At 33.4% G+C, this 27,636-nt stretch overlaps 3 protein-coding genes and 1 pseudogene across 5 annotated transcripts; 3 read left to right on the top strand and 1 right to left on the bottom strand.

The window, feature by feature from the left end:
* The first annotated feature begins 4 nt into the window (after nucleotides 1–4).
* Nucleotides 5–11,297, top strand: LOC145620955 (dihydroorotase, mitochondrial-like). Its single transcript, XM_081675698.1, has 10 exons — nucleotides 5–83; nucleotides 240–328; nucleotides 439–620; nucleotides 1,439–1,575; nucleotides 2,121–2,286; nucleotides 2,377–2,493; nucleotides 2,650–2,810; nucleotides 3,077–3,272; nucleotides 7,650–7,709; nucleotides 10,826–11,297. Exons 2-8 carry the CDS (start codon nucleotides 246–248, stop codon nucleotides 3,266–3,268), a joined length of 1,038 nt encoding a protein of 345 aa, XP_081531824.1. The 5' UTR covers nucleotides 5–83; nucleotides 240–245; the 3' UTR covers nucleotides 3,269–3,272; nucleotides 7,650–7,709; nucleotides 10,826–11,297.
* On the bottom strand, nucleotides 3,261–6,011 carry LOC145620954 (putative RING-H2 finger protein ATL53). The gene has a single exon (XM_081675697.1). It carries the CDS (start codon nucleotides 5,735–5,737, stop codon nucleotides 4,697–4,699), a length of 1,041 nt encoding a protein of 346 aa, XP_081531823.1. The 5' UTR covers nucleotides 5,738–6,011; the 3' UTR covers nucleotides 3,261–4,696.
* A 6,578-nt stretch (nucleotides 11,298–17,875) lies between the features above and the next one.
* On the top strand, nucleotides 17,876–19,500 carry LOC145621538 (uncharacterized). Its single transcript, XM_081676269.1, has 5 exons — nucleotides 17,876–18,185; nucleotides 18,276–18,359; nucleotides 18,609–18,691; nucleotides 18,818–19,020; nucleotides 19,248–19,500. The coding sequence occupies exons 1-5, from the start codon at nucleotides 17,977–17,979 to the stop codon at nucleotides 19,344–19,346; spliced, it is 678 nt and encodes a 225-aa protein (XP_081532395.1). The 5' UTR covers nucleotides 17,876–17,976; the 3' UTR covers nucleotides 19,347–19,500.
* Nucleotides 19,501–21,244: 1,744 nt separating this feature from the next.
* On the top strand, nucleotides 21,245–26,382 carry LOC145620921 (protein-S-isoprenylcysteine O-methyltransferase B pseudogene; annotated as a pseudogene). 2 transcript variants are annotated; one of them, XR_014108321.1, is made up of 3 exons: nucleotides 21,245–21,352; nucleotides 22,521–23,361; nucleotides 26,093–26,382. The product of XR_014108321.1 is annotated as a protein-S-isoprenylcysteine O-methyltransferase B pseudogene, transcript variant X2 (transcript). The 2 variants fall into 2 exon arrangements; XR_014108320.1 differs by lacking the exon at nucleotides 26,093–26,382 and having other exon boundaries at nucleotides 22,521–23,700.
* The last annotated feature ends 1,254 nt before the right edge of the window (nucleotides 26,383–27,636 follow it).

The following is a 27,636-nucleotide window of genomic DNA, read 5'->3' as shown; positions in this document are numbered from 1 at the left end:
TCTCGTCTTCCTCAAAATTCACCCTCTCAAAATCAATTCTCAACTGATGAACAACTCATCAGTTATCACTCTCTTTTACTAACGTAAGATCCAATCACATCCCACAAATTTCAAACTCCCACCTTCACCAATTTAGAGTTTATTATTACTCTAATTACTTTAATTAATCGCATAATTAGTAGTATAAAATTACAGTCCAAATCAATATTTGTTTGATTAATTTTGCATAATTATTTCAGCATAAGATGGAATTAACTCTAACACGCCCTGATGATTGGCACCTTCATCTCCGTGACGGCAACCTTCTTGCTGCCGTTGCTCCATTCAGGTAATTATTTCTTTTAAATACTCCCTCCATTCCTGAAAGTTCGACTCGCTTTTCATTTTAAACCCGTTTTTATAAAATTGTAATACGAAGTATGTTTTTATGTAATTCAGTGCTACACATTTTGGGAGGGCAATTGTAATGCCAAATCTAAGGCCTCCAATTACTACTACAGCTGCTGCTGTTGCGTACCTTGACTCGATTTTGAAGGTTTTGCCTTCGAATAGCGAATTTGATCCTCTTATGACACTCTATTTGACTGATGCTACTACCCCTAATGAGATCAAGCTTGCTAGTAAGTCTAAACTTTTGGTTTAGGTGAAATTGATGTTGTTATTATTGGGTTTGTTTGTTACTTCATATGTTAACGGCTCGTTTGGTAGGCGGTAATGATACTAATAAATGATAGGAATGGACATATGGTAACGAATTTAAGTGTTATCTTGTACGGAAAGTCCCATGTCAATATTTATGATTTGAAGATTCATTAGGAAACATTTTTTTCTTCATTTAGTGCTTGTTATCAATCAATTCTAGAAGTGGGTTATGGGAATTTTAGGAAGAAAATTGATATTTGTGGCGGACAAGCATTATCATGGACATTGATGCGTGTCTCTTTCAACTTATAAGTTATAACCCAAGAAGTCCTTAGTCATAGAGGCAAAGAGCTGTATTTTCTACTAAAATTATCTATTGCTTTCCTACCTATATGGCTTCATGATCCCTACCATCATTTCATTTTCCTTCTCCGAATTTTATTTCCTCATCCATGGCCTTATTTATTTTGCTTTGATGATATAGTTTGGCGTATATGCTTTTGAGAAGACTAGAACAGTCTGTTCCATTTGGTTCTAGGTGTTAATCCATGGAAGATTTTGTTTGGCATTTGTTATTCACTTGAATGTGAAAAAAAGCTGTTTAATGTGCTTTAATCGGAATATTGTTTGTATTATTCTTCATTGGACGGTTTGGATGGACTTCGCCGTTCTTTCCCAACTAAAATAGAAAAGGTAGTATCTTAGCCTTCCCAAAGTCATAGGTTGGGTAATGAAGTGCCTAATTGTCAAATTTAAGTCTGTTTTTGATTAGTATTTTGTCTAATTATTTTGACAGGAGAAAGTGGGGTTGTTTATGCTGTCAAGTTGTACCCTGCTGGTGCAACAACTAACTCACAGGATGGTGTTACTGATCTTTTTGGAAAGTGTTTGCCTGTGCTCCAAGAGATGGCTGAGCAAAATATGCCTCTCTTGGTAAGTTGTCTATCAAAATAAATGCAGCGCAGGGTCTGATGTTGTCTTTCTTATTATCACTTATAAAGCAAATGAAGAATGAAAATTTGTTGATTATATACTCGTATTTAAAGCTTTCTTTTACCTCCTGGAATGAACCATGATTATTAAGCGAAAGAGATAGTTTTTCACAAGTTGAGAAACTAAAGTACTAAAGCAAATCAACCCCGTTCTCCCCCAGTTCAAGCAAAAGGTCTTGCCACTCTCTCTCAGGGGGGAGGATCAAACACATTGTATTATTAAAAGTGCTTCACATTGTATGATAAGAATAATTTAAGATGAAGTTATGAGTTTGTACCTTTTCAATTCTTGACAGTCTTGATACTTGAAAATGCTTTTGGTGTGCTTTAATTCAACATTCCTGGAGCTACTTGCATTACTGTATGACAAATAATTTCATGATGGTATTGCAGTAGGTGACTGTTTATTATCTCTTTGCCTAGTCTACAGGCATCTGAATGAGGTGACAATATTATGTAAGATTGAGAGTTTGTGTTTTTTAACAGGTCCATGGGGAGGTTACAGATCCTGATGTGGATATATTTGATCGGGAAATGGTATTTATTGAGACAGTTTTAAGACCTTTACTACAGAGACTTCCTCAGCTAAAAGTTGTGATGGAACATATCACTACGGCTGATGCTGTCAAGTTTATTGAATCATGCGATGAAGGTAAGTTTATCATTTTCTGTAATTTAACTAATTTTCTTTTAGTGCCGAAATCAACCCGTATATTAATCTTGCTCCTTTTACAATTATCAGGGACTGTAGCAGCCACTGTGACTCCACAACACCTTGTTCTGAATAGGAACTCTCTCTTCCAAGGAGGCTTGCAGCCACATAACTACTGTCTTCCAGTGCTCAAAAGGGAAATTCACAGTATGTGCTTTCTAATCAGTAGTGAAAAAAAAAAAAAACCTTAGGATGTGTAGTTTGCTACAACTAATCAAACAATGAAAAGCCATGACATTTGCTCTGTTGTTTCTTTCTCTGGTCTCCGCATGCTCTGATTGTATCTTTTGGTTGTACATGCAGGGCAGGCACTTGTTTCAGCAGTAACTAGTGGGAGTAAAAAATATTTTGTTGGGACTGACAGTGCTCCTCATGAGAGGTGGAAGAAAGAATGCTCTTGTGGATGTGCTGGAATCTTTAATGCGCCTGTTGCTCTATCACTATATGCCAAAATATTTGAAGAGGTATGCATTCATAATAGAAGTAGAAGTGGCACCTTCAGAGAGGGCTAGGTTATGCTAGACGAGTCTCCTTGTGAGATTGAATTCTCTGTACCAACAACAAGCTTTTGATGAATGATTAGTGTTTTATTTATATCTTTTCTAAAATTTAAACAAATTAGGTAGTAGTGGGATGCTCTTCCTGCCTGCATGATGTTCAATCATATAGTACTCGTATTTGCTGGTAGACTTGTCTGGAAGTTCATCTTCTGCTTTCTTTGCTCATTCAGGCTAATGCACTTGACAAGTTAGAGGCATTTACAAGCTTCAATGGTCCCGATTTCTACGGTCTTCCAAGGAACACATCTAAGATTAAGTTGCTAAAAGAACCACGGAAGGTCCCAGAGTGTATATCTTTCCCATTTGGAGAAATTGTTCCTATGTTTGCTGGGCAAATGCTTGATTGGAAGACATCCTCTTGATACTGTATGAATCCCCATCTATCTTTACTGTCTTTACTTTCCGTTTCATTTTTACCTTCTTAATTTTTGCAATTTCTCTTAAAACATTGAAGTTTCTGAATTTATTGACTCACTTGTATGTAAGGATGCCCAAACATTAAATTTGTGGGGAATCTTGTGAGACGCCTCACCTCTTTAAGCAGGAAATAATAAAGGGCACTAATTATGGGTTCCATTTTATTTCGGAAAACTTAGGGCAGTCAAGCAGTCATTACGAACAATATGAAGAACCTTAGTTCATGTCTGTGATCTGAAATCAGTAATCTGACAGGGGTTTGATAATGGGTGGTGGGGGCAATATGTCTTTGATATTGCCAAGCACTCAATGTCTTTATCACCCTGATTTGTTAACCTTTGTACTGTTTTTTTTATTTTTGCTTTTTTTTTTTTTTTTTTTTTTTGGCTAGTACAAAACATTTTTATGTCTGTCTTTCTTGCATCGAGTGTTGGTTATATGTTGTACATAGATGCGTTTAGTGGTAGCCTGGTACTTTGGTAGGTCTAAATTATTCAGATGTTGCAATGATTTTACTCCTATGTGAACTGTATGGTATATCTTCCAAACTATTGATTGGCCAAATTTATCCATGTATGTAAGAGCATCGAAATATGATCATTTGGCAAGGTGGTATGAGATCAATAACATGTTGAATAATCTCATGCTTTTTTGAGTACCGAGTATGTACCCCTGCTGGAGTGTACACTATAAGCAACTATACATGTGAGGTCGTTGCATGATGTGCACACATCTGTGCTGATGCACCTGCTTTGTGCATGCTGTCTGTGCGACCTCTATATACATTGCATATTGGAAATTTTAAACTATGTTGTGGGATTGAAACAATTCTCATTACATACCCCAAATTAAGTACTCATACAAAGGTTTAAGTGTTAAGGTTAGCGTAGTAATTTAGAGGAAGTAGAAGTCGTTAAACCAATGCTTAAAAAAGGTTCAAAAGGCAACAGCTAAACTAGTAAAAGTAGTTATGCTGTAGCTTCACATTCTTATTCTCATTGATGTAGAAACACTAATTAAATTAGAACCTAGTTCAAACATCATACTCAAATGACAAATCATAGGACAGAACTATTCTACCTGTTTTCTAGCTTCATACTTGCAAGTAACAAAAATGATTTTGTACTCTTGTTTCCTCCACCAACCAGGACGTTAACATCAAAGTCCTGCATTCTCCTTGGGTGTTTCCTACCCTTCATATCTTATTCCATATCCCATGTCAAAAGATCACGAAAATTCCCAACTAAATCGAATTACTTGTCAAGAAAGAAGGATATATCACCCCACTCCACCAGATTTTGGGACAAGTATGTATGGTTAACCCATTACGACGCAAGGGTATATATACTTCCATGTATTGTGTTGATCCGAAATCATGAATTTGGACTTGGTCTAATATTACAACGAGATGAAAAAATCTTTCCGCTGCAAGAAAGTGATCTAGTCACCAAATTAGCTGCCCCTCTTTCTAAAGACCATCTTTGGGAACAGCTCCCTTTACTAATTTCCTCCAATTTTTCTTGATCTTTGTCTGAAGTACTATTTTCCGTGGACTCCTCCAAATTATTCCCATCAACTCCCTCTTCTCCACTTACGATACTAATTCTCAGAACCTCATCAGAGGAATTATCCTCTGTTGCTTCCTCCTCTGTTGACCATGAGGCTGATGTATCCTCAGCCTTCTGATCATGACCGTGATCGTGATTTTGTTGATCAGGTGGAATAATAGGAGCACGGCAAAGTGGACAAGTAGTGTGTGAAGAAAGCCAAGTATCAATACAAGGTACATGAAAGGCATGATTACATTTAGGCAAAACTCTCAGTACATCACCTTCTTCAAACTCTGCCAAACACACTGCACAGTCACTTTCCTCCATTTCCTTCCCATACTTGTGGACAGCGATGGAGTTGATAACCGTAGCAGGGAGTCCTACGGTAGGGATGCACCAGAAGGGGTTGAATACCACCCTGCTCACATGTTCATCATCCCGAGAATCACTCCCCACCCTTCCTCCTCGTCTACTTCTAGGCCTTGTTTGGAGAAAAGAATGACTATTGGGAGCGTAGAAGTGGAAGTATAGTTTGGTGTAAAGAACATAGAAGATGATTAAGAGGAAAGTTGTGGCTAAAAGTATAAGCATGGAGATGAGAAGAGGAGAAAGATTATGGGATTTATTTAGTTTCGAAGGGTTATAGTCTTGAGGTAAGGGGAGATTTGTGAGGGGGTATATGCAAAGAGAAGGGCAGATTGCCAAACAGACCTCAGGGCAGAAACCAGAGTAAAGTGGTGAGGTTGTATTTTTTTCAGAGTGGCAAAATTGTAGGCATGTTTTGACTGTAGTATCAGTGGTAGTCGCGGAGTTTGAGTTTGAATTCGAGTTTGCGAGTTTTCTGTGACTGTGTAGAGAAGCCATGGGAATTTGGAAGAGTAAGAGAGGGGTTAGAATTTTTGATAGGAGTTTGAGGTGTTGGAAAATTTTTGTGGGGGAAAACTATATAGGGAAAAATTGGGTAGGAGACTTTGAATGAGAGACAGAGGTTAAGTCAACTTGGCTGCTCATTCACGGCAACCAGATACTTACTATGTTTATATATACATATTTATAATTTTATATTAGTGTGTTTGACTTCATAATCATATTACCATTTCTTTTTTCAAATATAGTAAGATATTTTCATAGTTTCATACATATTTGATAATTGATTTTTATCAGTACTGATTATGAAAAATTAATAAATTACAAACAAAATAACCTACTTTATATTTTGCTTAGGATTATAACTACCTCAAAAGCCGCTTTATATTGTATCTTTCTTAGCTAAGTTCTTGCTTTTTTGTTAATATTATTAGGTTGTACGTATTGCTTTTGGCATGCAAATTTGTGATGGTTTTACTCAACCTAATCCAATATTGTATCTTGTATGTACCGTCATAAGAGCAGAAGACAAAGACAATTAACAAACAAAGCAATTATAAGAAAACAAAAGTTCTAAAAATTATAATTCAAAGTTTTAAAAACATCATCTTCTAAAATCATTCATATCAAGCTGTATTATGCCCATAATAAAATAATTAATGTAATAGAGAATGATATCAGCAATTTGCTCGTGAAAATTACTTTGTGGAAAATTATTTAGAGTAGTTGTTAATTAGGAATAATATCTTTATATGTCTTGTTTTGTTTGTTATTGTATTGCTTACGTTTGCAACGAAGATTTTCAATGCTTTTGAATATTTAATAGCTACTAGTTCTTGTTGGATTTTTCACTTTATGCATTATACAATGACGTTATGATGATAACTTTATGAATATCTTAGCATAAGATGATACTAGTATAGTAAGCTTAGTAGTTAATAGAGTAAATGAGTAATAGTTAATCAGACACTGTCACATTCAGATATTAGTCTGCTTAATTATGCATTTAATAAAATCTATCCTAGCTGATGAACTTTACAAGACAATTTCCAGATTTCAATTCCGAGTTATTAAAGGTCCGTTTGGCATCACTGTGGTTTTCTGTTTTTTGGTTTTTTGTTTTTTAAAAGTATATTATATATATCACATAATGAATCAAAAAATATTTAGACTTATTAAAATCATGATAATTTTGAAAACTGACAACAAAAAAGTGGAAACACTTTTTTCTTGTTTCCTGTTTTTGGTTTTTAGTTTTCAAAAAAACAGGAAACAGAAAATAAAAAATGATGCCAAACAAGCCCTAAGGTTTCGCATCGAATTCTAGTTTAGATTTAAGCTCAAACTAATTAAGTTTAAGGTCCTTGAGCTTTGTTTGAATTGAACTCAAGTAACTCTTAACTAGTCAACTAGGAGGATTAGAAGAAAAACTTGTATTGAAAAAAAAAAAAATGCTAATATCCAATCCTTAATGATCTTGTAGCAAAAAATTGCCCAAAAGGTGTAAAGTATATAGTCAAACATGGTTACTGAATTACTTATCCTCCATAGACTCCCTCTACCTTTCCTGCTACAAAAGTGTCATCTTCATCACCTGAATCGGGAAGATTCATCAAACTGCCATTTCTACTTTCTACCTTATCTTCGTAACTCTCTGCAATGAAGGTGAAAAAACTAAAGGTTAACTATAAAGCATGAAACATTGATCAAGCATACATGTAACGTCGTAGGGGAGAAGGGGGAGAATGTAATACAGTAGGATGTAGGATGAAAACAGTACATGAAATTGATCAATTCTTTATTCAATTTTATGCTTTTGTTTTTAAAGTGTTAAAGCTTGAATCTTAACAATGATGGATAAAAGCTAACCTGAGGTTTTTGTTCTTCCATTTTTTATGTGATTTACAAGGCATTGTGCATGGAGAATGAACTCTGATCGCCGCTTGCGCTTTTCCTTGAGGCATTCAAAGTAAGTGCTATTCTTCAGGTTCACATTGTGTCTAAAGTTAATTGCTATCTTGATGTTTTCTTCAGTTATCACCACTTCCACACAATTATAACCTGGTGTAAATTTATCATTCTCACCATCATCAAGGTATCTGATGTAACAAAAATATACACTTAACTGTGAATAATTTGATCATATTGCATAAAATACAATCAGAAACATACAAAATTATGAGAGAAGGAATATAAAAACTCTTACTTTTCAATTTCTTGTTTCAATATCTTGATTTTTTCCTCGTCTAATGAAACTACATCAAGCTCTAGATAATCATTCCAATCAAATTCAGTCTTGTAGTTGATTATATTTTTGTTGCATAACTCTGAATTTGGATATAACACTTCCTCTTGCATCCCAACTTTTGAGAAGGTTGATTTCCAAACACCAATTGTTTTGACCTCTACCTATGGAAAAAGAAGTAAATAAGAACCTCCCTTAATCATAGTAAGTAAAGATTTGTTGCTAATTAAATTTGAAGTATTTATTGAAAGTTGTAGAACTTACCATGTTTCCATCAATGACACATAAATCACCAACATCGAAAGGGTGTATAACGTAGGCAAACATGATCCCTTGAAATAGGGTCTTGCAAGCATCTCCAAATATAAAAGTTGCAGCTAACAATGGAGATGCTATGATGACTAGTACTTTTGTGGAAGCCAACCCAGTTAGAAGCAACCACATTATGAAAGTAGCAACAATCAAAAGCCAGCTAATTATCTTGTTTAAACAATCAACAACCTCCTTGGCACTACTTAATGTATTTGCGAGGAACAAACAATTGTTGCATGCCCTTTCCTGATCAATGTACACAAATCAAGCTGTTAATCAATTAAACACTAACAAAGATGAAATGGCATAAAAAAATTGTCCTGATCAAAGAATTGGCCTTCTGATTTATTTGACAGAGGTGTTTACTCTGTCTAATTTTGAGATTACCAAAAGAAACTATCTGGTTTAAATCCCAAATCGAGGTCACCAAAGATAAATGATTAAATTCCCATATAAAGTTTCTAATAAACTCCAGGAGTACCTAATGTAAAACTCCACAAGCTAAGTACTTAAATTTTAATTCCCAAATGGAGAGAACTAAAGAAGACTGATGAAGTAAAAACCTACCATCCAAACACGAAAATTGTCAGCTGATATTTCTTGTGAGGAACCCACATATTCATGAAGTTGATCTTCAAAATAGCCCCAATCATCCTTTTTTACTATAGCATCCTCGGATGAATGTTTGGTTTCATCATTTGTATTGTTTCCAACTTGAATAATTCGCTTCAGATTTTCATTGATACTCCTGCTTATCAGTTAAAAACATGAACAATATTCTGAATAAGTTCCATAATCTTAAGTAAAAGGTTATATACAAAGAACAAAAGAGCATTATGGGATAATGGGCTCGTATGTATTTGTGGTAGGATGTTTGGAAGACATTGTTACCTAAGGAGATGATAGGCTTGATAAAATTGTAACAGAAGGTATTAGTGTAAAATCATTTTGCATCCTGAATTACAAGGGTTGAGGCTTAGGACAATATAACAGATATCACAGGTAGATTAGAGGAAGAAATGTCCCTTACCCATGATCATCATCTTGACTACGGCTCTTCAAATTTTCAAGGATGTCACAAGAATACTTCTCCTTTAACAATGTCTGTTTCGCTGTCAAAAAGTAACCAGCAGCTTGCTGTATGCAATACAGAGTAGGAGTCCGACCCTCCTGTATCAATAAGTCATGCTTGACTTTTTTCTGCTTCTTCCTCAACAATTTCTTTGCATTAACTTGTTTATCTCCCCACTCATCCACATCGTCCAATTTACTTAGGTAATGAGCGTGTAAATTCATTACCCTAGTAGGAAACAAGGTTTTACATAGATGTGAGACAAACTGTCTTAATCTCTGGTCATCCGAGTCATAGTTTAAGATGTCATAGTTCCACAAAGTTTCATCATCTTTGCACTCATACAGAAGGTTTAAGATGTCGTAGTTGTGGCGACCTATCATGCCAAGGAAAAACAACTGTTTCCCACCTTCCAAAATTTTAGAGTTTAATCTGTTATACGCAGAACTAGCCTCCCATGATAGCAAGACACAAGTTTTGACCAGCCAAAGAAAGGAGCAAATTAAAAGACTGAGACAAGTCCAGGTTCCGAAATCCAAAATGTATTTGGCCTGAGGTGTTTTGTTTAGCTTGGAGCCAAAATAAGACACCCAAGTAATTAAAAGCAGCAATGATCTTAATATGAAGTTGATGCTGCGTTTCATTCCGTTGGCCCAATACATTAGATATTTCCCTCTCAGGAACTTTTCTATTATAAAGTACTGACGTGATTTTGTATTAATCCCTGGTTTAAGTATTTTGTGACAAACTAACTTCCTTAGCAACCACACTATCATATAAGTAGACAATGTGATGACATTGTAGCCAACGAGAACGAATATTGATACCTCAATCCATTTTTGAGTGTTCAGTCCAAGTATCTTGTGGTGCTTAAAGGTGGAAACACGTTTCATAACCTCAGATTCTGCCAACCAGAAAATGAGACAGTCGATTATTTCAAGCACTGCTTCAGGTATTATTAGGCCACTTTCTGTGTGATCCAAGGGGACTAATGGTAATAAATTAATGGCAACTACTGAAACAAAACAGCTCAAAATGTAGATGCCGAAGATAACATAATATAGGCTTACCCAATCTGCTAAAGTCAATCCTAACAACAGAACATGCTTTAGCCCTGAGATATTTTTAGGTACCCAGAAGAAAATCCATAACATAATCAGAAACACCACCATATCTATGAGTATCCAAGCACGGATGAAAAGCATAAGTTGAACGGCTTTGTCATAGGCATCACCGTGACTAAAGAACTGTAGTAACCTTATAACTAAAAATGACACCAATAGCAGTGGTAACGCGACAGTGGCAGCAATAACTGAGCAAGTAATGATAAGGCCTAAAAAAACTGCTACAATCATTGCAGCTACACACAAATAACAAGCACATATAACCGGTAGCAAAAGTATAAATATTATCTTACATAGTACCTCAAAGCATGAACATTCTATCTGTTCTGCAGATGCTGAAGAAGCAGCTGAAACATCATCTGAAATGTTTACAGAGGTATGAGAAGTTTGGCGGCGGCATGTGGGAGTTGGTTTTTCAGGTTGAATCTCTTGAATTTTAGTAGTTTCAGATTCTGCAGGTGAAGCCGAATCAGACCCCTTTGTGGGAGTTGGATTTTCAGGTTGAATCTCTTGAATTTTAGGAGTTTCAGATTCTGCAGGTGAAGCTGAATCAGACTCCTTTTTCGGAATCTGTTGGTTATACATCATTTATCCTGAGACTACTTACTGCTACAAGAGAGCAACAAATCTAAATCTAGTAAGATTTTGGGAAGACAAAGTTGAATCAGTGACTAACTGATTGTTGGAGCTTAAATCGCTTCTACAGTTCTACCTTTATCAATCAGCTATTGTATTAATTCCTTAAGATTTTTTCCTTAATTACTTTATTTATGTATAAAGTATACAACATTAGTACACCCACACCTCCTCCCCCCGAAAAAAAGTTGTCACATTTTGAATTTTGATAATAGTTTTATTTTCCATCCGTTTTGCCTTAACTTGAATTAAGTTGTCGAGGCAAGATTTATAAAAAATATATCAAATTCTAAAAGCTAGTACAAAAAAAAAAGGCAATTAGCAAAAGGAGAAGCTGAGAAAATGCTTAGAAAACGGGTAGTAAAATAAGAAGATAAAGACACTCTTAAGTAGTCTTGGCTCTCCACTCAAAAAGGTTGTGGTCTTGCATACATATACTAGTATAATGTGTAAACAAGCAATTGTCCCATTCTCCCAACTCGCATTAATCTATGCGAAACCTTAAGATATATTATCCCTACGAAGTTTGCTAATATATTAGAATTTCGGATTTTAAATGCATAGCATATTTTTATGCAGAGTTTAGAGTTTACTCACCATTGAGATCACCTTTTATCAAGCAAAAACTTATAGGTCTTGTACTATGTTCTTCATAATAGATAAATTAAACGAATGGTTGCACTGCTGTAGTGTTGGGTTGATAATATGCAAACAAAGAGCTAAAAAAATTCATCAAACAACAGGAAGAGTCACACAATGCATTATCTTATACTCCGTATTAATTTAAAAAACACACTTAAAATTGGTCGAGCTTCAAGTTTACTTGTTTAGATAGCATTCGGTTGAAAGATTCTCAAACCATTCGCCATCGGGCCTCAAAACCTCAAAATTTCCTTAAAAAGCGTGGATTATAGCCTTCAATTTTGTAATTTTTTTGACCTTTTTCGCCCGAAAATAAAAATTACCAAGATGTTAACCATTGTCCCTAATACCCTCCAAGAGTCCAATAAGGTCAGTGAAACCATCCAATATGCCCTTAAATGGTCATTTTACCCGTTCTTAACCTTAAATGATTTCGTAAAATCAAGTCTACCACAGACGTTTATGACAACATATAATGATCATATATAGTTTCTGTAACACCCCAATAATTCTCCCTTTTTCAAACCACTTACTTTAAATAAAATAGTGGAGAATCATTGACGTGCTACCACCACGTGTTAAAACGTTAAGGCTTTATCAAAATATCGCAGCGGAAAAACAAACTTAAGTCTTTAAAATAACATAGTTTAGAAAATCAATAAGTCAAAGCTTACAAATTGGAACCATATAAGGCCCTTATTTAAAACCATACCAATAATCAAAGTCCAAAACATAAATGAAATAGCAAAGCATAAATAAGTTCAACACAAGAATCGAATACTCTCAATCACACCAATCCCTTGACAATGCGTTTGTCAAATCCCTGAACTTCACATCATCAAGCTAACCTGTGCATACTGCTCCCCAATAATACAAGTGTAATAATTGGATCATCACAGGGTCATTGAAAGGCGAAGGCCATGACCAAAAGAAAACACACAAAAGCACGCAATCAGCAAAGCTGAGTACATACAAGCTACAACGCACAAAACCTGGCACGCTCAACTGATTGAAGTAAATAAACATACAACTCGAATTCATTAATCAAGACTCTACACTTAAACAATTCAATTGACTCAACATACTTACTAACCAATTCCAAACACTTGACTCTCTATATTTAATTTAATTAATTTAATTTGGAGTAAGCAATAGACCAGGTTGTCCAATCCACCAAATCATTTTGGTCCCAAATGACCATTTGAAATAAAAGTTTAGCGCGATGCAAGAATGGGCGCGACTCCATTCTCACAAAGTTAGTCTAGGATCCCATCTAACTTTCATTATAAAATAAAATGTAAATACCAAAAGAGAAGAGGACATGTTGATCAAACAAGCCTCGAAAAGCCACGGGCTACCACCGTGTACCCCAACCCATAATTGTCAATACTCTAGAAGTGCACGTTTTTCAGAGTTTTATTGCTCATCCATGTTTCACTTTACGTGATTACAATTTTAATTAATAGCCGACTCAATCAAGAAGACCATACATAACAATCATACATCAATTCATTTTTAATCTTATTTAGGACAATGGTGATCACATCACAAATTGACCTTTAATTCTATAAAACTTCCAAATTATCCAAAATTGTTGAACATAGTCAACTCACCTAGCCATTTCGGTTTAATCCACCTTTACTCAACATACTAACAAGTTATGATTGAGTAATAAATAAATAATAATAACCTTGTGGAATAATTAATAAATTCATTCCACTTAAACCATTCAATTCCAATCATTTAATAATCCAAATGTGGTTAACAAACCAATCCAATTTGTATCAACATTCCATACAAACATTTTATCAAATATAATTCAACATGTTTGCATCCATAATTCCATACAAACATAATCAATTCACCAAAACATGTTTCATAAACATAAGCACATGAATTAAATCAATGTGTAACCAAACAATTTCCATCAAAGTGTTCCCTAATCATGAAACTAAGTTCTTTCCTTTCGGTACCTAACATGATACTACTTATAACGAAGTAGACATGTACGTACCTCGTACAAACAATCCTTTGAGCCACTTTTAATCACTTAAATTTCTCCTAGGGAATAATCACTTCCTAGAAAACAACCAACAATTAATATTACTATCCCAAGTAATTTTCAACAATATAATATGATGAAAAACTTATTAAAATAAAATAAAAAACATATTTATATGCTTAATTAACTTTAAACATAATTAATTTTATTAATCAAAATCAAGGATAAAATTTTAAGCATAAAAAAAAACTTCGTTAAAAATGAAAAACTGCCCGAAAATCATATTTAAAGGCAGGATTTGGCCACGAGAGGGTGGTGCTCACTACCAAACGTAGTGATTCTTTCTTAAAACATCGTTTCCACATGGAAAACACTACTTTTTTGTCAAAATCGGATGAGTTCAGAACCTGATCGGGATTAAAACGGGATTAATATTAACGAACCGAAATCTAAACATTAAAACACGAATTTACGAGTTCAAAATAATCTGGAATTAAGTTAAACTAATTAGTAGTTATAATCACCAAAATTTCAAAACATCATTACTATAAAAGCCCTAAATCAATTGTTCATAAAAACCCTAAAATCATGATTTTTCAATAATTAAAACCCTAGGTTATAAAATTTACAAAATATGAAAATTATAACATTTATAAAATCTGAAATTATAAAGTTTAATCATCAAAATACAATTTGATACTAATTAAATTGATTTCAAACAATAAAATCAAAACCCATAATCAATAATTATAATTACACAAATTAATAAAACAAAAGAGAAAGAAAATAAGACTAACCTTTTGTGTGGGGAAATTTTGGGGATGTATGGGGTATTTATAGGAGAGAGAGTGGTGTAGGGTTAGTTTTAAGATTGGGCCTCATAAAATTAATGGGCCAATTAAAAAAGGAAAGTGGGTTTGGTTTGTTTGTTGGACATAAATTATTGAAGAAAGGTTCATAAAAAGTTCTTTGTAATAAAATCGTTTATCAACCCCAAAAATATTTTGAAACTTTTGAAATTAAATTTGAAAAAAATACAAATAAATATTATGAATAAAATATAATTTCATTAATAATATATTTAAAAATACGGGGGATTACAGTTTCAAACGGAATTATATGACCCTGAGATGTATCCCTAAGGGTTTCAAGGCTTTTCGCCACCGTGCCCCGAAACCTCAAAATTTCCTCAAAAAGCGTGGATTTATAGCCTCCAATTTTGTAATATTTTGACCTTTTTTCACCCTAAACTAAAAATTGCTAAGATGTTTACCATAGTCCCTAATATCCTCCGGGAGTACAATTGGGTCGGTGGAACCATCCTATATGCCCTTAAACGGTCATTTTACCCGTTCACAACTTGAAGTGATTTCGTAAACTCAAGCCTACCACGGACGTTTATGACAACATATAATGATCATATATGGTTTCAAACGGCATTATATGACCCCGAGATGTATCCCTTAGGGTTTCAAAGCTTTTCGCCACAGCGCCCCGTGACCTCAAAATTTCTTTAAAAAGCGTGGATTATAGCCTTCAATTTTGTAATTTTTTGACTTTTTTCGCTTGGAAATAAAAATTGCTGAGATGTTTACCATGGTCCCTAATACCCTCCAAGAGTCCAATTGGATCGGTGGAACCATCCAATGTGCCAATAAACGGTCATTTTACCCGTTCACAACTTGCAGTGATTTCGTAAACGCAAGCCTACCACGGACGTTTATGACAACATGTAATGATCATATGTGGTTTCAAACGGAATTATATGACCCTGAGATGTATCCCTTATGGTCTCAAGGCTTTTCGGCACCGGGCCCCGAAATCTCAAAATTTTCTCAAAAAGCGTGGATTATAGCCTTTAATTTTGTAATTTTTTTGACCTTTTTTCTCCCGGAACTAAAAATTGCCAAGATATTTACCATCGTCCCTAATACCCTCCGGGAGTACAATTGGGTCGGTGGAACCATCCAATATGCCCTTAACGGTCATTTTACCCGTTCACAACTTGAAGTGATTTCGTAAACTCAAGCCTACCACGGATGTTTATGACAACATGTAATGATCATATGTGGTTTCAACTGGAATTATTTGACCCTGAGATGTATCCCTTATGGTCTCAAGGCTTTTCGGCACCGGGCCCCGAAACCTCAAAATTTCCTCAAAAAGCGTGTATTACAGCCTTCAATTTTGTAATTTTTTGACCTTTTTTCTCCCGGAACTAAAAATTGCCAAGATGTTTACCATGGTCCCTAATATCCTCCGGGAGTACAATTGGGTCGGTGGAACCATCCAATATGCCCTTAACGGTCATTTTACCCGTTCACAACTTGATGTGATTTCGTAAACTCAAGCCTACCACGGACGTTTATGACAACATGTAATGATCATATGTGGTTTCAACTTGAATTATTTGACCCTGAGATGTATCCCTTATGGTCTCAAGGCTTTTCGGCACCGGGCCCCGAAACCTCAAAATTTCCTCAAAAAGCGTGTATAGCCTTCAATTTTGTTATTTTTTGAACTTTTTTTCGCCCGGAACTAAAAATTGCCAAGATGTTTACCATGGTCCCTAATACCCTCCGGGAGTACAATTGGGTCGGTGGAACCATCCAATATGCCCTTAACGGTCATTTTACCCGTTCACAACTTGGAGTGATTTCGTAAACTCAAACCTACCACGGACGTTTATGACAACATATAATGATCATATATGGTTTCAAACAGCATTATATGACCCCGAGATGTATTCATTAGGGTGTCAAGGCTTTTCGCTACAGCGCCCCGGGACCTCAAAATTTCTTCAAAAAGCGTGGATTATAGCCTTCAGTTTTGTAATTTTTTGACTCTTTTTGCCCGGAAATAAAAATTTCCGAGATGTTTACCATAGTCCCTAATACCCTCCAAGAGTCCAATTGGGTCGGTGGAACCATCCAATATGCCCTTAAACGATCATTTTACCCATTCACAACTTGAAGTGATTTCGTAAACTCAAGCCTACCACGGACGTTTATGACAACATGTAATGATCATATATGGTTTCAAATGGAATTATTTGACCCTGAGATGTATCCCTTAGGGTCTCATGGCTTTTCGCCATCGTGCCCAGAAACCTCAAAATTTCCTCAAAAGCGTGGATTATAGCCTTCAATTTTGTAATTTTTTTGATTTTTTTCGCCCGGAAATAAAAATTGCCGAGATGTTTACCATGGTCCCTAATACCCTCCAAGAGTCCAATTGGGGCGGTGGAACCATCCTATATGCCCTTAAACGGTCATTTTACCCGTTCACAACTTGAAGTGATTTCGTAAACTCAAGCCTACCACGGACGTTTATGACAATATGTAATGATCATATATGGTTTCAAACGGCATTATATGACCCCGAGATGTATCCCTTAGGGTTTTAAGGTTTTTGCCACCGTGCCCCGAAACCTTAAAATTTTCTCAAAAAGTGTAGATTATAGACTTTAAAGTAGGGAATTTCGAAAGAAAGAAAAAAGAAATAATGAGAGGAGAGGAGAGGAAGATAATAATAATAAATGTTTCTTCTCATTCCGATCATATGTATTGTTATCTTTCTAAACAAGAGATTATCCATTTTCGCTTTCTTCCTCCTTTCCTCCAAATTTTTTTGTTCTAATCACATTTTAGAGATAGATCTAATTTTAAAAATTCAAAGAAGATAGCAAAAAAAATATATACGCAAGTACTCCTAACGACGTGACAAAGAAATGAGCCGTATGAGAGAACATGATTACATGAAGTATATAATTACTTAAATTAAATTTCCATTTTAGTAAAATTTTACGTATGAAATACAAAGATTGCAAGAAAGATTATTAATATATAGTCCAAATTAGGCAATACATGACTTGCAAGTAACATAATTTATATTTCAAGTTACGAGTTTTTTTGCTTAATTTTTCACATAAGCCATGCATATCCTTAAAGCAATCCATCATAATTGATTATATGTAAACTGTATTAATATATCACCCAATTTAACACGCGAACTAGCTAGGCCATTACTTATATAGAAGCTTCATACAAACTCAAATTTTATATTATCACGCTATATTCATATAAATACGAGTGTTACATGATTCTTCCAATTGTACCAAACTCGAGTTGCAACGTAGTTTTGGCTAAGAAGATCAAAGTTGGTTGTATTGTGGATCGCGACTTATTTGTAACGTGTGCAAGGATGAGAAACAATCTAGGATCATACAAAATGCGCGGTTTAATGGAGCTAATTCAACTCTATAGAGCGAAAACAAACAATGCATTGGCTAATAACGCGGTTTTTGCTAATTCTAGGCGAAGAATTGGAGATAATAATGGCTCTCTTGTTAGTGTACAATCAGCTGGAGGTAGAATTGTTCGTGCTGAAGGTGCTTCTACTTCTGGTGGAACGTAAGATCAAATAATTAAATTACCAATGTTTTTTAGCTATTTTATATCGCGATATATCTTAATTTGTTATTAACGTAATTAATTATGCAGGGGAGGAGATGGAAATTCAACACCACCGTCACATAAACCACCTTCTCCTAAACCACGGCCACCACCAGCTAGGCGTGTTTCGTGGTACGTTTATGTTACTCCTTCCTTTTCCCGAAAAGTAATGTTTAGCTAGTCGACGTTTTAAGTATTTGTATGATTATATACTCATACAAAATATATCAGGAGGGGAATATTCTATGGATATTCTGTATCAAATATGTTATCATGCAAAACATGAGACAAATGTTTTTTTTCCTACGTATGATTTATACGATTTATATGAGGATGTCAAGTGTAAACACAATAACCGAGTTTGTTGTTAATTGTGTGCAGGATAAAAATGGTTTTAGGCTCTATGTTTTCTCTACTGCTAGCATTTTGGGCACCTAAATGGACTACTCTTCTAAGAATAGGAGGTAATTGATATTTATAAATTGAATACATCAACATGATTTAACGTTACATAACAATCTTTATTTATTTCGTTTTTTGATGTTGAATAAAATTATTATATATGATCAATTGATTATCAAATACATTAGGTGAGGCGGAAGTAGTGTTGAAAGAGGTAGAACAAGTGGCGGAAGTGGTAGAGAAGGTGGCAACCGTGACGGAGAGGCTTTCGGAGGAGGTGGCTAATGAACTTCCTGATGGTAACAAATTTAAGGAAGCAGCTTTGGTCGTTGAGCATGTTTCAGAGGAGGCTGCTAAGGATGCTCACTTGGCTGCAGAAATCATACATAAGGTAAACACGTACGATATTTTTAGTAATTACGTACTATTAAGGCCATATTTAATTATTTATGAGCATGATTTTCTATAAATGTCAACTAGTTTAATTGGTTAAGTTTCAGGGTGATACCGTGGTATTCTAAAGAGGATTTTATGTTCTGTATGGCAACCATGTCACTGTATGAATTTTGACTTCCTTGATGTAAATAAGTTTGATTTTGTACATTATATGATGTGCAGGTGGACGTGATGAAGCAAGACTTTGAAGACGTGGAAGAAAAACTAGAACCCTTTATTGAAAAAATTGTACATGATAAAAAGTCTTACAACAAATTGTAGCAAACCAAAATTATGAAAGGCACAATGCACATAGTAGCCTAAGAGAATATTCATTACAATAATATCTCATTGTTTTCAATAATTTAACTATTCCATACTTTAAATTATGTTGATCTTTTAGACGCAAACTCATTGTGAATGGATTAAATTTGTTTTGGATTTAAATTCTGTCAGTATTACACGTATTTAGACAATTTGGATACATCGTACATATTAACATATACTTGGCTTTGTACTACTCCGTATTTTGTATCATATGATAATTTTAAAGCCTCACCTTGAGAAACATCTAGATTGCTTTTGATTAAATCTGTAAAATATAGCTCTTACTAGTTTTTTTAAACAAAAATTTTCTTGCTTCTAAGCTATGACTTTGAGAAATCAAAATTTGTCATAAGATTTCAACATCATGCCACTATGAAAGAAATTTATTGCTTCTACGCTATGAGTAACTCAACTCTAACAGCCTAAGATTAAGGAGGGTTTTTTTTTTTCTTTTATTATTATTATTATTATTATTATTATTATTATTATTATTATTATTATTATTATTATTATTATTATTATTATTATTATTATTATTATTATTATTATTATTATTATTATTATTATTATTATTATTATTATTATTATTATTATTATTATTATTATTATTATTATTATTATTATTATTATTATTATTATTATTATTATTATTATTATTATTATTATTATTATTATTATTATTATTATTATTATTATTATTATTATTATTATTATTATTATTATTATTATTATTATTATTATTATTATTATTATTATTATTATTATTATTATTATTATTATTATTATTATTATTATTATTATTATTATTATTATTATTATTATTATTATTATTATTATTATTATTATTATTATTATTATTATTATTATTATTATTATTATTATTATTATTATTATTATTATTATTATTATTATTATTATTATTATTATTATTATTATTATTATTATTATTATTATTATTATTATTATTATTATTATTATTATTATTATTATTATTATTATTATTATTATTATTATTATTATTATTATTATTATTATTATTATTATTATTATTATTATTATTATTATTATTATTATTATTATTATTATTATTATTATTATTATTATTATTATTATTATTATTATTATTATTATTATTATTATTATTATTATTATTATTATTATTATTATTATTATTATTATTATTATTATTATTATTATTATTATTATTATTATTATTATTATTATTATTATTATTATTATTATTATTATTATTATTATTATTATTATTATTATTATTATTATTATTATTATTATTATTATTATTATTATTATTATTATTATTATTATTATTATTATTATTATTATTATTATTATTATTATTATTATTATTATTATTATTATTATTATTATTATTATTATTATTATTATTATTATTATTATTATTATTATTATTATTATTATTATTATTATTATTATTATTATTATTATTATTATTATTATTATTATTATTATTATTATTATTATTATTATTATTATTATTATTATTATTATTATTATTATTATTATTATTATTATTATTATTATTATTATTATTATTATTATTATTATTATTATTATTATTATTATTATTATTATTATTATTATTATTATTATTATTATTATTATTATTATTATTATTATTATTATTATTATTATTATTATTATTATTATTATTATTATTATTATTATTATTATAAATGTAGAACACTAGAAATGTAACATATGGCCCTTTTTATCTTGCCATTACAATATGGGCCTTTATATGGACCGTTGGCTCTTTTCTTTTTATGGGCCTATTGTCCTAAATCCTAATGAAAAAAGGAAAAAAATAAAATAAAATAAAACCAAACATTATTTTTGCCGGTTTTCAGTGAGTCAAATCGACTCGGGAGTTTGACTCAGTGGCTCTCCTCCGATTCATCTTCTGCTATCACACTCTTCAGGTTTTTTCATCAACAATCATTTTTTTTTTTTTTTTTTTTTATGAATTGTATTATGTTGTTCATTTTTGTTGATTAATTTACATTCTTGAAACTAATAATTTGAATATTATTTATAATCTGCATTTATAGATTGTCTTCTTTATTCATTATAATTGAAGAATACATATATTGATTAGTTATATTCTTTAAAGTATACATTCAATTACTGAAAGAATGGAACTTTAAGGATTAGTAGTTTGTTAAATTGAATTCTGATCCATTATTTTGGTTCTATTTGATATTTGATTTAGTTTTATGTGAAGTTTTGTAATTTTAGCTATTTTTATTTATTATTTGGGGTGTGGAGTGAGCTGCGAAGGGAAAATGATGTAAACGAGAATTAAATTTCGGTCTTAGGGTGGAATTTAACCAACTAAGCTAGTTGGCGTCCACAGTCCACTACATGGGGTGGAATCAAAATGAGGAAATTTGATACAATGAAAAGAATTGTTATAGTGGATTCTATTTATCATGATTCCGCATTTGAAACTGTTCATGTTCTATTGGTATTGGAGATATTGTTGGTGTTGCATTTAAGCTAGCATTATGTTTTTAGGAAAATGTGATTGAAGATTGTATGGGATGAAGGACTAAATATTCACCACCAATTTTCACTTGCATTCTCTTGGATCCCTTGGTTTTGTTATCTGTATATGCTGGTTCTTGTGCTTAACATAAGAGCATTCCATTTAATCACTTTGTTGTATTCTACGTTTGTAGGGTAAATCATGGTTGCCTTTTACAATTACACGAATCCCTTCTTCAGTAGAGTGAGAGATTTGATCCATTTTTAGAAACCCTTCCTGGAAGTATTTGTACATTGATGAAAGATGTGGTAGGCATCTGACCTGTTGCTTTTGATTGTGTCTTATGTATAGTGTTTTCCTGTCCTCCGTATGTTTACTTTCTACATTGATGCATAGTCTTATCATCACACAGTTTCTTATTGTTATGCTGAAAGTGCTGCTGTAGTGCTGATTATGAATGCTTGAGCTTTACCTAAAGTAGGATGCTTTTATATATCCGTGTTATTGTTGCCTTTATGTGTATGCTACATCTGGTGAGCTTAGGTGTGTTATGAAGCTCATGGGGTGGGATTATTAACGAGGATCATTCTTTTGTTTTCAAGGTTTGAGGTGGGGATGAAATGTGACTCGACTCGACTCTCGGTCTTGGTATCATATCTCTACCAGTGTGTCCCAGATCTGAGACTATCAACAATGCTAATGCATTGACATGGTTGAATAAGTAGATCTGAATCTTCTGATAAGGGCCCTCATTGGCTTATATTACTTCACCATCTTTTCATCAAGAAATGACTGAAATCTTCAGCAATACTGCTTGCAGACAATTATCTGAATTTATTGTGGCTATAGTCTTTTTTCATGTTTCGGAGTATTTTTTAGCTGTCTACATTCATGGGAGATCAAATGTGACTCTGAAATCTCTTCTGATAAGCAAAAATTACATTGTGGCAATGATATGCTCGTTGCTTGAGTACTGGCTTGAGATCACCTTCCTTCCCGGATTGAAAGAATATTGGTGGATAAGCAACTCAGGCCTTGCCATTGTTGTCTTTGGGGAAATCATACGAAAAGTGGCAATGGTAACAGCTGGTCATGCTTTTACGCATCTGATTAAAATTCATCATGAGGAGCAACACAGACTAGTAACTCACGGAATTTATGGATTCGTGAGACACCCAGGTTATAGCGGCTTTTTCATCTGGTCAGTTGGCACTCAGATCATGCTGTTGAATCCCATTTGTACCCTAGCATTTGCGGTGGTTGTTTGGAAGTTCTTTGCTGGCCGCATACCCTATGAAGAGTTTTTCTTGAGACAGTTCTTTGATGATGAGTATGAAGAATATGCTCAAAGGGTCCCATCTGGAGTACCATTTGTGAACTGAAACTTTCCTTGTCTATCATGCATGTCTTCATCAGTCAGCAACAAGATTTGCTTAGAATCAGGTTAGCTGTTCTCCAACTTTACCTGAATACTAATAGCTGGATCCTGGATGCTTAGTTGCTTAAATTCTCCTTTGTTTCCATGGTGTAGAACTGTACACATGTATTTTGAGTTTTGGTGTTTCTAGAATACTAAGTATTTTGATTGAGTTGGTAGATAAAGGATGCCATGAACAAACTTTCATGTTTTCTCTCCAACTGCTTAAAGGTTTGGGAATATAGATATGTACTTGATTCACCCTTGTGTTGATACACTCAGTATATGTACAAAACAAGACGAAAACACACAATCAGTGTATTTACACCCAAATGTTGGGTGTGGCTTTTATAAAAACCTTGGCACATTTACTCTCGTGTGTTTTTCTTAATTTGTTTTTCTTGCCACTTTTCTAAACTGCTTGAATGGTAATATTAATAAATAATCATTTACATTTTCCAAGATATTAAAAATGTATATGACTCCCCTGTGACCTTATATCGAGCGGGTGGTGTGAAGTTTGGTATTTGACTTATGGATAAATCCTTAAAGAAAACCTAGAAGAACATGCACTGAATCAAGTATTTCCTGGCAATCCCATGAATCCTTTGCATAGTTTATCAGAAAATGCTCAGGTTTAGGGAAAGGAGTAGCCAAGTAGAGTTATAAAACCCGCTTCTATTGCGAAGTGATTACTTAGGGAATAAGTCTAAGTTGAGTTCACCTAATTTTTGTTACTGATTATTCCTTATGGGATTGACTCACAACTGACCTAATTGCTAAGCCTTATGAAGAGAGATTTATATCACTATCAGATTCTAGATTGATCTCAATAAATCTATGCCTAGATTATTTTGGAATAGTTTATAGGTATTGATCAATAGTAATGCTTGAAGTTGTTAAATGGAAAGAATATATTATGAAGTTGATAAGGTTTGACCTTAAAAGTTAGATTTATCCTATTATATTGAGGACATTGGGAATCTTTGGAGCTGTGAAAGTATGGCTTTATGATAAACAACGAGATTTTCAGGAACAGCAATTGAAACCTGAAGAAATCAAAGTAATCAAACGCATTAGTTTTGCTATGCTATACTGCTATGGAAAATGAAAAGTTGTTTCACACCAAAACTGATACACAGAATGACAGACATTTAGCAGTATAAAATTCACAGTAAGAAAATAACCATAATAAGGATTACACAATAACACGATAATGTAATCAAAATAGGAATACAAATGAAGTTACTTTGCTGAAATAATCAGGGGGGAAGACAAGAATTACATGTAAACTCTATACTCCTTTGGTCTAGGAATTTTGTCCACTTCATACTATGAGTTGCTGATGTGAATCACAATTTATGTCTGTTATATTAAAAGTAGACAAACTTTTTTCAGACGGATCAGAGATAGTATAGGCTACCACCAGTCCCCTGTTACAAAGGTATGTGCATACACCCGAAGGAGCACTTGCTGTTGGGTACGGCAATATTGGCAATAGCTTTTCTTCCCTTAAAAACTTTGAGGATGGCCGCGGCTTAGAATGATTGGTCAAAAGTGATAGACAAAAGTAAAGGAGATATGCAACATATATGACTGTGAGATGTACTGAACTAGATAAGCTGAATTTCAGAAAATCTTGGAGAAGATGATGATAAAATTGTAATACCATGAAAATGATAGCCTTCTAGTCCCCAATAATGTCACCTGTAGATAGGAGGAGGGGGAGGGCAAGGGGAAGGGGGAGGAGTTGGTGGTGCTAAAAAATTGTGTACTGGAGCTCGCTGAGGTGGTGGTGGTGCGCCGACTGGTGGTCTTCGCCGTCTGCCAAGAATCCTTGGCACCCTTTCAGGTCGTCTAGGGAGGGTCTCTGAAATTGGTTGGTGGACGAACCCATTTGGTAGGGAGAGTATTAATCGGCCGTTTGCAATCTCAAGGTACTGGGACTTTGTAGTCAAGACCATACTAGCTAGAATGGCTATTAACAGCAGACTTACCATGTTTGTGAACCCCATTTAATTTCAACTCTCAAAAACTTGTGATATGAAGAAACAAGGACTTTTAATTAGAAACAAAGCTGGTTAAAATTTCATAGCAGGTATGTGAGGCTATTATAATACGGAACTACGTAAGGTTTGATCAGACTTTAAGGACATGCTACCCATTGTTTAGTCTTTCACGTTACTAAGTACAACGTACAACTGTACAAGTATATACTTCGTATAATATGATTTTCTAGGACTTTATTTAACTAATAGTGTCGTTGTACCCACTTGATATTAATTTAATTAGCGAGAGATGCAAACTTGGTCAGCTCAACACTTAGATATCTTTGTTTAATAGATTTGACCACAAATTACTTTAATCACTGTCACTAAGTGAGATGTTTAATTGGAAAAAAATGCCCCTAAGCTCAAAATTAACTCGTAATTTCCTCTCGATTTTTTCTTTATATTTTATATTTTTATGTTTACATAAATACTCATGCTCCATAGGAAATTGCCAGAAACCATCCTTTGTTAAGCTATCATTGTATTAAAGAATTTTTACTATCTACTCCGTATCATCCCTGGCTTAAGCAGACAAATCTTATGGAGTCATGGAGATGATATGCAATTGAATGATAACATTGTCTAGTATTTAATAAAAGTATTTTCCTCCAAAAAAAGAAGGAAAAATGTTGCATATCTGTTTTTTCCTCCAAAAATGCTGACCAGAGCTAATATTGGAGTATTGGACCATATCTGTCTTAAAAAGGCGAAAACCATTGCACTTTCGGTGTTATGCCAATTTTTGACACAGCAGGACTAGGTGAAGGTGGTGGACGACTGGATGGGGCACACTTTGCAGCTGAGGGGTTACAATTATTGCCATTAAAAGTAGCAACACTGCCAATAGGAAAAACACCGCATATTGGATTCTCATGTCTTCTACCCATAAACTTGGCAAATATGGTAATGATTTTAGGCTTATTAAAAAAAATTGTGAAATGTGATTAACTGCTAGTACATCCAGCCTGCTAAACTTTTTTAGTTTTCCATTAAAAAATTGTGGAGATTATATCATTGATTTGTTCTGTGTTCATGATTTATGTCATCTTGCTGTAACCTTTGTGAAAATGAAACTCTTACTTATTGCTTGACCACTAAAGATAATGAAGTTGAACGAGTAATATATTGGAAAATACGAAGAGAAGAAAAGCGTAGCAATGAACCATGATCAGTGATTAGAGCAAAATAACCGTTGAGTAGCAATAATACAGATAGGGTGTAGGAAAATATAACAAGATGATTAAGCCAGGCCATCTAAACTAATATATTCTCGGAGATATAAACACAGGAAACATACTATGACTAGTGCAAAACAGAGAAAAATATAGGAAAGATAGGTGACAGTGGTCGTCAATCTATTCTTCTGGTTGAGGCTTCAGTGTAGGATCCTAGTCTGGTGGTTCCCTAAACATCCTCAGGTGGGGATGATCGTTGAATGTCTCAACGTCAGAATCGTCTACTGGAGTTGATGGTGAATTTCAGAAAATCTTAGGAGAAATTAATGATAAGATTGTATTAAATTACCATGAAGATGATAGCCTTAAAATCCCCAATAATGTCACCTGTAGATAAGAGGAGGTGGTGGTGCTTGTTGCATTTGTCCTGGAGCCCTCTGTGGTGGTGGTGGTGTGCCAACTGGTGGCCTTCGCCGTCTGCTAACAGTCTCTAGCATCCTTGTGGGTCGTCTAGGGAGGGTCTCTGGCACTGGTTGCTGGACAAACCCATTTGGCTGGGAGAGTATTAGTCGGCCGTTTGCAATCTCAAGGTACTTTGTAGTCAAGGCTATACTGGCTAGCAAGGCTATTAACAGCGTACTTGACACAATTTTGATCCTCATTTAGTTTCAACCCACTAACTAATGAAGAAACAAGGACTTAATATAAAAGAAACAGATTTTGTAGCAGGTGTATCAGGGTTTATAATATGGAGATAGGGAAAGTTTAATCAGAATTTCAGGGTAAGTTACCAGTTGTTTATTTGTTTTAGTTTTCATTTTACAAACAAGTATAATGTTATTGAATTTTCCTGAAGTCTATTTAATTAATTGTGTAGTTGTATCCACTTGATTTAGAATAAAATAAGCAAGAGCTGTAAACTCAGTCAGTTCAACACATTTTTTCTCTAAATGAAACGTTCATTAAAAAAATAAATGTCCCTAAGCTCAAAAATTATGTAAAACAACTCATTACTCGTACCTCATAATTTCTTTTTATTTAGGAGGGTAATATTTCAAATAAGTGTTATGACAAA

This window comes from Chenopodium album, chromosome 27, assembly GCF_948465745.1.
Source record: "Chenopodium album chromosome 27, dcCheAlbu1.1, whole genome shotgun sequence".
Classification (NCBI taxonomy): domain Eukaryota; kingdom Viridiplantae; phylum Streptophyta; class Magnoliopsida; order Caryophyllales; family Amaranthaceae; genus Chenopodium; species Chenopodium album.
The sequence above is the reverse complement of the archived record's forward strand: the minus strand, read 5'-3'. Positions and strand labels throughout refer to the sequence as shown.